Here is a 10,499-nt window from a genome sequence, read left to right on the forward strand (position 1 = left end):
TAACAATATTATAACCGGATCCCCTCGGGTGGCAGGGGATGGGGGGTTGCCATTTGTGAGGCCTGAACAGTAACATGAAAACAGCAGGCCCATGGAATTCCCTGCCTGTCAGAAGTGACTAAAAAGAGAGGACTTGTTACTGTCAACTGAACGACACTGCATGTATAACACAGACATGTTGGGTTCTCATAAATTTAATGAACCTACCTACCTGCTCTAGTCCCTGCTTACAACTAAAGGAGTTCCTTTTGACCAAAATTACTTTTATGAAGTTCTCATGGCATTGGTAACATTCACCATAGAAGTCAACATGCATGTTTTTTGGCCTCTCTGTACAATCTGTAATACAGATACTGCTGTGTCCACTATAACCATGTAACATTACAGGTTCATTTTATATTTCTGAGGGAACACTGGAAACCTATATCAGTCATACATGTCAGTATTGAGGCTACTCCAGTATGTATGTACCAGGCGCGTAGCAAGAAATTTTTGTTGGGGGGGGGGGGCTCTGGGGAGAATTGCCGAAATATCTTTTTTAGCGAACAAATAATATTCACAGGCCCGTAGACGCCGGATATCCGGTGCATCCCTAGTGGTTACTGTATATTGGGGTCCAACAGTCAAGATGCCTTTTCTATTGGTGATCATGACATGTGGTACGTACCTCATCGACCAATCCTACTGTACAAATATGTAATGTAGGATTATATTCAAGTAAAACGTCATTCATTAATTGTGGGGTAATTTTGGCTGTTTGTCTTAGTTCGTCTTAGTTCTAAAATGTCATATTTCTCCGAATTATGATCACAAAATAATCCATGAACTACTGTACAGAAATTGATATGAAATTTTTAAATAGCCTAACGAACTGTTGTATAGGGAATTATCAAGCCTAGGCTGTTAATTTTTCCGGAAATTTCTAAAGTCATGATCAAAACTTCTTTTCATTGTACTTACTCCAAATTTTTGAGGGTCTGCCCTTCTTTTTGGGATTCTACTTTTGGCAGATATTCTGCATGTTTTCTTGGAAGTTGGTAACATAGATTTAAGTTTTTTTTTAGCAAATGGAACCCTTACCCTAGCTCTTTTTTGTCTTGCTCTGAACATCAGTGCGTCAAATGGGTAGGTCACTGCGTCATAAACGTGCCATACAGACTTAGCAGAAACACTGATGGGTCTTTCAGGGATTTAGGTTAAGAGTCATCTCATCTAGTAGCGAAAGTCAATATGCAGAACATGTCCATTGTATCTCTGTATAATTAGTGCAACAAGTACTGTATATTGTATGTCCCCACCCTTTACCATGTAACATTAGGGGTACAGTTTCGATTTGTAAAACCTTCACAACAATGATCAGCTTGTTTGCAAGTAGTATAACATGTAAATAGATTGCATACAGAACTTTGCTACACAGTGACGCGGGTATCCTTGGGTGGCAGGGGAGATGGGGGTTTGTGAGTCTTGAATCAGGACAGTAGAATGAATTCAGTAGGCGTGTGGTACAGTATTCCCTGCCTGACAAAAGAAGCGACTAAAAGGGAGGACGATAGTTGCTGCTGTTTCAACTTAACAACACTGAACTGACTGTAACACAGATGTGTTGGGTTGTCATAAATTTAGTTAATGAACCTTCCTACTTGCTCAAGTACCTACTTCACCTTACAGAGTTCCTTTTTACTCAAAATTACCTCATACATTTTATATTTCTGTTGGAACACTGGAAACCTATATCAGTCATACATGTCAGTGTTGAGGCTACCCAGTATGTATGTACCAGGCGCGTACCAAGAAATTTTTCTTGGGGGGGGGGGGGGCTCGCCGAAATATATTCTTTTCGCGAAAAGATGCTACACAGGCCCAATGTTTGTGAACATTCACAAATATTTGTTAAAAACCGAACAAAATCATTTTTTGGTCACTTGGGCCATGGGGGGGGGGGGTTGAACACCCAAGAGCGTCCCTGGCTACTCCACTGGTGTGTACATATATGTTTGTGTACATGAATATATATATGTGTTTATCGTGTGTAATTTATGTCATACAACTCTCACAGACAACTTATTTCTGGCTCTTTGATTATTTCAGACCGTCAAGACATTGAAGTATTCATTATGCCTGGCTGACCATCAAGACAAAGGTCTTCAATGAGAGAGCGAAACTGAAAAAGAAGATGACACAAAGATCTGGTGAAATGAACATTGAGCAAAATCATGTGTAACACTGTAAGTTTAGCTTGGTTATTCAGTGATCTGTTACATGTTGTTACGTTGGAATGCGAGAGGTCTCGATAATTTATTTTTAACGAGACACAAGCCTGGGTTCGTTTTGAGAGGAACACAGACAAATTGACGAGTTTAGAGGAATTTGAATGAGAAACTACATTGAACAATGAAGCCCGAACCAACAACAATAAGTCGTAATTACAAATATATAGAAAATTACTCAGAAACTTAACAAGATAGGATACACTTTAAAACACGCTGGTCTCTTCCAACGGCGATATCCCTCAGCGGCCACGACCTTGATAACGACGATCCTCGGTCCGTTGTACCGCGAAATTCACTGGTCCTCGACGAAGTTTCTCGCGATCCCAGAAACAGCAGTCACCTTCTTTCCGGCGATGCTCCAAAATAGAAGACGGACTTCCAGCCACAATCGAGTGAAGCACAACTTCTCGCCGACTAAATATTACCAGAGTCAGTCCAAAATCAGCTTTGTAGCCACCAACTCCTGGCGTAACGAACTTCCTCAGCGGAGACAGAAATTCTTCACCTTCTCCGAAATAAAGACTGAAAAACTGTATTCACAGCAAAGTCCTCTTCAAACTTCTGAATGGAAGTGCAGAATCAATCTTGGTATCGATATCTCAATCCCTCAGAAACTACTGGCAGTTGAGCACTGACGATATATAGTAGAATGGTATAATATGTGTCGTCTTGGAAGTCCTTTGCATATCTCGCGAACATTCCAGAAAATCCACGAAAATGTGTGCACAGCTCACACGCGATTTCACGTAAACCGACGTTAACCCGAGACCAGCGTGTCATCATTAGGAATATACCAGAACAATCGTGTATTATAACATTCTCACACGGTAACCCGACCTTATTTCTGAAATATTGATTTATCACGTAGGCAATTTCAAATACTTTCTATATTGTAACAGTAGGTTCCTCACTAGCAGTGACTAGCGTTCGGCTACAATGGGCCCTCGTAACAATGTGCACCATACGTCTTTGGTAAAAGCTTCTCCGTACATGCTAAGGACAGCATTCATATTAGACCGAAATAAAAACAGTAAATTTGATTTGTTTGGGCAGCTATAACAATAACACTGGGCAGTTATTGGCATTTTGATTGCAATTAGAACACATTGTTTTGCGACACATCATAGTCCTAAACTATGTCAAAGGTAAATTGACAGTTCAGTTCCTACTCATAAGCTTTTGTTTGTAATGTTAATATTAGGTTAAACAAATCTTGCATTGACTGGGGACCTCAATTTTCTGGTTACACTAGATCACTGTACCTGCTGTTTAGAGAAAAGAGAAAGCCCCGTATTTGCTCTGCCATTACGGACTTCACTATGAGCATGAGCACTATATGGAATTCAATATTAATTTAGTACATGGCCAAAGGCGGTACATATATAGGTTTGTGTAAGTGATCCCATGCAAGGTAACATATGATACTGTAAAATAAATAATCATACATTGCATGAACATACACATTTAACATCATTTGTAAAACTGGGATCATTGCTTGGAAAGATAAACCCTGCATGTATGTTGTGAATTAATGAGAATGATTGTGTTTTGAAGGGACTATTATCAAAGGAAGTAGTTTTTGTTTGAAAGTAAGCACTTAAAAATTGTCAAACTAAAGTATAATGCTAAAATAGGACTAGTTCGTGGTGGGGAGGGGATAGGGTCAGGACATAAGAGCCTGCCCAAAAGGTATTAGTGCAGGCTGCACCTTAGTCTTCTAAATTGCATTGGTACTCAGCAGGACAACTTTTCAAAGTAGTTTAACTGTCAATATGTGGAAAGCTGTAATCTTCATTCTAGGATTCTACAGTATTACAACCCATCAGAAATATTTTAAAATTACTGATGATCCTTTTGTACAGTAGTTAGAGTCGACACTTACAGGCATTCAGGAATGACTACTACAGGCCTTCATTATATGGTACACCAAATTGGGTGCATTTAAGTTGCGATTTTCCATGCTGTCACCACTGAAATTTCAGCTAGGAGGAGGCAAATGTTGGGGTCAAACTCTTGAAAACGGCTAATCGGAGAAGTTGTTTTCACATTTTCGCCGCATGATGGCTAAGACCAGGTTAATCACTTCAGAGATTTCCATATTTTACAGATGTTGTTCCAATGTTACAAATGTTTAAAATTATTCATTTACCAGAAAAGAACCATGTAGAAATTGTAAACAACATTGAATGTTGGCAGAGTAATGAGGATGATGTGAGCCTCATGTAACTGTAGTGTGGGCCTTTCAAGGTATACGTTGTGTGGATAACCATTGTCTTGTTCAATAAGCCACTTCACGATTTCAAGTGTGCATACTCACAACGGCAAATGCGACGATCCCCCATAGAGCTATCATTACGGCTTTTATTTCATTTGTTACCATTGCACATGTGTTTGGGAATACAATCATGTTGAAAAAATGTTGACGAGTCACACCTAATTTGCATATTTGAGATTTAAATATGTAATGAGCTCATTTGCATATTTAATGAGATAATTAACTGAATGTTGTATTTTCAGATACACCTTAGCACAGGTAACCAGCATACCAAGTATCATCCCTGTACTACTTTTAGAACTTGAGAAAACTCATTTACGCATATTAATTAGCTGTACGTAGTCGTTTACCAAGATCTTTAAAATGACACCAATTTTGTCTATGTGCTATGTACTTTAAATTTTAGTGTGCTATGCCTACTCTTAACTACCACTACCAAGGCCAGTAAGGCAAAACGCTCTTACTTTTTCTTCACAGTCATAGTCTCATCAAATTGCAACAAGTCTATGTTCTTGATACAGTTAACTAACGTTCACGCATAGATACTTTACACTAGACTATATAAGGCATGGGCTATGATGGCAGTGATTTCGTATGCTGTAGCCTAAATCAGGAGGCCTACGTTCTGGCGGTTCCCGTTAGTTCCCTGCCCTAAATAACGTTAGTTTCCTCCCCTAAAACGTTTCTTACCTCCTAAATGATGAGGAGGAAATTATCGTTTTCCCAGGGAGGAAGCTGATGAAAGCATATTGGCTAGGCTATGTGGAAAGAATAAATTTAGTAGGCCTGGTGCAATAACTGTAGGAATTTATTTTTCTTTCTACCTTTATTACAAATATCTCTTCCCATATAGCCTAGCCAATTTGCCTCCATTGAAAAATGTTTCTTTCATTGAAACCGTTATTTTCTCTCCTAAATAAAAAATTACAGTTACTTCAGTATTTAACTCTTTCTACGTAGCCTAGCAAAATGTCTCCTTTCTTGAATTCCTCCCCTGAGAAACATTCATTCTACTTTCAGGTTTACAAGAAATTTCTCAAAGTGTGTAGGCAGATTGATCTGTTTTCCTGTTATGGAACAGAATAATTACAAGCACATTCCGCAACTGATGAAGGACATATTTAGACGAAGGCTTCATGATGACAATTCTCAACTAGGACGTGTTGTTCTTGCCGAGGATGACCCAAGGCACATCTCTGGTACAATTCGCCCGAGCCAACCTCCATCAGCTTCTTGCAAGCCATCAGAGCAGGATTGGACCAAGTTCTTCTTTGTAATGAGTCAAATCTATTAGTTTTCCTTGCATCAGCAAGTTATATCCTTTTGGGGGGGGGGGTGGATGAAGTTCTTGCACAGCTTGTTGCAAGCCATCAGAGCAGGATGGGGCCGAGTTCTACTTTGTAATAAGTCAAATATATTAATCTCCCTCGCTTCAGCAAGTAATATTATTTGGGGGTGGGGGGGGGGGGGAGGTTGGAGCGATTGAAACCTGCATGTCTCCTACAACTGTGCAGTAATTTAAAAAGTGGTAGGGGTGGGGGCTTCTTTTCTCAAATCATTAGTCACGCCAATTGATCTAAAACATAATGCATGACTGCATGTACTAGTTTGGAATCAGGTTTGGACTCGAACAACTATTCCTTTTTTAAATTTTTGTTGTTGTAAAGATCAGCAGACTTAATCTAAGCACATTCATCAATAAAAAAGGAGCACTTAATTGAACTTGTTATGTGTATTGAAGCTTATTAATGTCCATGTTTCAGAATAAATTAGATCATTAAATTTGAAGATTTTGCAGATTTAAGTAAGAACAGCAGTGAAAGAAACTGCAAACAAAATGTATTACCTACTCACCAATGGCCACCTATATAGCAACCAACTTTCACTTCTTGATATTGTTGATAAGGTTTCAAGAGTTCAACATTTCTTGACCTAAAATGACCTTTTTCAAATTTTCATAAAAAATATTACAATAGCTAATATCATCTGAAGTGAAACCGTTACTTTCGTTAGCTCTAAGGAAGTTACAAACTTATTTATCTTTTGAACAGTGGACAAGCTTTTTGGGGAAGGGTGGGGTTGCGGACAGTGACATGCACGGGGTACAGGGAGTGGTTGGGTGGCAATTATTTCGCCTTTTTTTCTCAGTACCTCCTCCTGATTTTTTGGCCACGACTGACCATAGGCGGTGTCTTTCACCCACCCTTTGGAAATTACTCAAGTGGGCAGTAACAAAAGAGGCACCTGATAAACACCCCTGTCAAATGAATCATTATTTGCCACAAACTTAATTTCCATATACATTCAGACTAAAAATATTGCGTGCCCGAAAACGCTGCTTAGTCCAACAAAACAATTTGCTACATTGTCCCTTTCTAAAGTTGTAGGTTTCTTAAAGTAAATAGCCAGGGTGGCTGAGGAAAACAACCAAAAAGTTGGGTGAATGGCCAGCTACAGTTTGAGCAAAACATGTAATGAATGAATACAGTTTGGTTGTCACAACCTATTTTTGTACTTAACGCTGCTAACATCTTTTACGTAGCTTGCAATCACCATTGTATTTTATTTTGGGATCCTGTGTATCAGTTCAGTGTATTTTTAGAGTACATTTTCATCCTTCTTGGGACATCATTGTTGTGACATGCATTTCCTTTTTCACAGGCTGCACAAGAACCAATCGGGTTGGGCAGTAAAATAAGTAAGGTGAATGGTGGAAATAACACAGGCAAACAATGAAGAACAAGAGATGCAATTGGGTACATTAACTTTTTTCACTGGCCGGTTGTAGTAACTAAACCTAATGTCCTCCTCAAAGATCAATAATTATAAGTAACTGGACCCAAACTGACTAAATGCTCAATTCCTAACAACAATATTAAAATATAGAGCATACAGGAATATCTCATACCCAGTAACCAGCATTTAAATAGAACAATTTTGTAGTCCAATAGACCACGATTCTAATGCAAAAGAAAACCTTTATTACCCTCTGATAAATAAATACTAAAGGGCTTCGATTATTCATCACTATTCAAATTTAACTACAGCCCAGTACTCAATAAAAACCATGTGAACTTGGCTTTGGTTTTCCATGCTAAAACTCGGCTCAAGGACCCTTTATTTTCACCTGTGTCACTTTTCGGTCTTTTACTGGCAACAAATTAACCATTCAGTGCTTGTAGATATCAAATCAGCATAAAGCTACCAATTTTTTTTATTCTATATTAGGTGGAAGAGAGAAAGGCCAAATATTGGAAGATGTGTGCTGAGGCGATAAAGGCAGCAGGGGGGAGAGAAAGAGACTGGAGGAAGGTTCGAAAACAATGGTTTGAACTCAAGGATAAAGCCAAGAGGCTTTAGACTTTGATGGGCGTGACAGGTAATTTTCAACTAAGTATTACATTTAAGTATTACAACAAATTATAAAGAGAAACAAAAATGATTAGTTTTGAAGGGGCTGGTGACATCATAATGCTATAATAATGGCTGCTCCCTGGTTTAAGCTTTACCATCAGGATATCTCGAGAGAAAAAAAAACTTATTTTTTTGATGATTTATGTTACTGTCATTCATATGTTCCTTCTTATACAAAAAGTAATTCATTGAATTTACTGAATTTGCAGGGTTTCGTTCTCCTTTAATTAACATTATCTTTCTTACTGAATTGTTCAAGCGGCTTTTATTTGCTATCTTTTCTCTTTACAGGAGGTGCTCCAAAACCAGCTTCATCTGCCTCTATGGAACTTGCAATGGAAGTTGTTACACGGTAGGTTACAAAAGTAGGTTGCTGTCCATTGAGGTGAGCCAGGGTCCAATCATGAAAATCTGGTAACTGCCGTAATTCAGCAGTGCCAACTTTGACTGAGTAGATGGACGCTATTGATTTTTTCTTTGGGGGGGGGGGGAGGGGGGGCAAACACTAAAAACCATGACCTGCAGCGCCATGCATTAGATTTTCATAACAATTATGTGTATGTCATCAAGAAAATCAGATGCATCTGTGACAATGTAATGAACTGACATCATAAATTTGGGGTGGTTCTGTTCTATTTGAGGTCTTATATATATTCAAACTTAAATAAATCCATTACCAAATATGAAGTTGGACCGAAGCCAAAATTTTTTGGCTCGACTTATGACTGCTTACCATTTATTTATACTCTAAATAATGAATTTTATTTTTACATAAGATTCAGCAACTTCATCACCCTCCTCTTCAGCCATTACACCAGCCTTTGCCTCAACCTCAGCTTCAACACCATCAGCAGAAACAGGTTCACTTTTGTTGCTCTACAACATCAAGTAAACCTGTTGCAGTCTCAAGTAGAGACATTGGCAACCCAGCCCTCATCTCTACAAAGGGCTACAGAAATCAGGAAAGTCAATTTTCAAGAGGAGCTTTTGAAACTTTTTTCAAGAAGAGCTTTTGAAACAACGGTTGACCTGCAGCGCCAGGCATTAGAATCTTTGGGAGTGCAAGCTCAACACTATGTCTGAGCAGTAGCTAGTCAATAACTAAAAGTACAGGACTGTGAAACTCATGCGAACAAGTTGCGAACAATGTCGTTCTGGACTGCGGTACCAAGTAAATCATCAGCGGCAGCAGGGGCTGGGTCATCACCATCATCGTCGTCTGGCACATGGTTATAGGGTAGTTGGATGTGGTCGTCTTTGCTGATATTGAACACTTCCTCGGGGGTAGTAGGGAACTTGATAAATTGGGACTTTCCTTGGCATAGCGCACGGGATACCCGTGGAATAGCTGGACACGCTGTTGGAATGCTGACACCATGGGGCTCAGCACCGGTGTCATCGGTAATTGAGCCATCACCAAGAAAACGAAGTGCAATTAACACCTACTGCGATTGTGGTAGTGCGCGATTACGCCTGCTTCTATGTTGCAGTTCATCTTGCAGCAAATCAATGATGTTGATGCATGCAAGTCTACTGAACCGGTGCTTTTTTTTTTGGCAAAGAAACGGACACGGACCAAATGTCAACAAACCAAAAACAATCCCAGTCTGTTTAACAACCACCAAAAACCCAACTGAAAACCCACAAATCTCTCACTAACCCACAAATGTATAAAATGTAGCGTTTAACGTCACGTGAAAAGGACACGGACCCAAAGGCTAACAGAACAAAAACAGTAAAGCTCTACAAACCAGCCCCAAAAAGCCAACTCCAAACCACAAACAGAAACCCACCCCAACCCATATTATGTAACGACCACACAAACCCACCACCCCACACATAACAACTAACTCACTCCAAAATTCATACGGGGTACGCCGTCCCGATAGCAGACAACAGGCTTCGCATTACCTGCGAAGTTTTCCCAATACGGGTCTTTTGAGGCCCCTAGCAATGTTCCCCCTTTTCTTACGAGGGAGCAGAGTTCTTAACTCCTCGTCAACCTTGATCGAGTGGACCGCCCCTGTCAGGAACAGGAGGTCCACTAGCGACCATCGTGTCCGGTATAGCGGAAGCGGCTGCGGGTAGGGTGGAAGGGCCACTCGAGTCAATGAGATCAGTGGCCTGTTTCGTCTCATCAAACCAATCGGAGGACTCCTTAGCCACGACTAATAAGGCTGTAGTGCAGTCCTCCATTGGCGAGTCAGCATCTGGGCCACTTAATTGTCTCTTGGGCCGGTTGACTCGGGGCCCAACTAGTATCACCGATAGCGGGCGTAGCTACCGGTGAATCAGTACAAGCGGTATCCTGCGCCGCGTGCCACTCCGCTAGTACCATCTCCGCCGTTTTGTCCTGCTCTGCCTCAGTGGGCAGGCTGGCAGTCTCGGCAAGTTCGATCAGGGGAGAGGTCGGACACGAAAGGGGGAACAAAGCCTCCACCGGGGCACTAGTGTCGGACACTGGAGCTATGGCAGGAGCATCATGTGATACAGTGTCAGAGGCCGGGACAGGGACCGCTTCAACCACGCCCGTAGCCACT

The 10,499-nt window shown here is 40.5% G+C and overlaps 1 protein-coding gene across 1 annotated transcript; it reads left to right on the forward strand.

Moving 5' to 3' along the window:
• The first annotated feature begins 2,092 nt into the window (after nt 1–2,092).
• On the forward strand, nt 2,093–10,298 carry LOC139983431 (uncharacterized). The gene is made up of 5 exons (XM_071996977.1): nt 2,093–2,225; nt 5,566–5,818; nt 7,774–7,924; nt 8,251–8,311; nt 8,736–10,298. Exons 3-5 carry the CDS (start codon nt 7,912–7,914, stop codon nt 9,040–9,042), a joined length of 381 nt encoding a protein of 126 aa, XP_071853078.1. The 5' UTR covers nt 2,093–2,225; nt 5,566–5,818; nt 7,774–7,911; the 3' UTR covers nt 9,043–10,298.
• Nucleotides 10,299–10,499: the final 201 nt, after the last annotated feature.

Source organism: Apostichopus japonicus, chromosome 16 (genome assembly GCF_037975245.1).
Source record: "Apostichopus japonicus isolate 1M-3 chromosome 16, ASM3797524v1, whole genome shotgun sequence".
NCBI classification, from domain to species: Eukaryota; Metazoa; Echinodermata; class Holothuroidea; order Aspidochirotida; family Stichopodidae; genus Apostichopus; species Apostichopus japonicus.

Coding starts and splice junctions, on each gene's coding strand:
- LOC139983431 (XM_071996977.1), top strand. Junction 8,312..8,735: donor GCAATGGAAGTTGTTACACG/GTAGGTTACAAA, acceptor TTTTTACATAAG/ATTCAGCAACTTCATCACCC.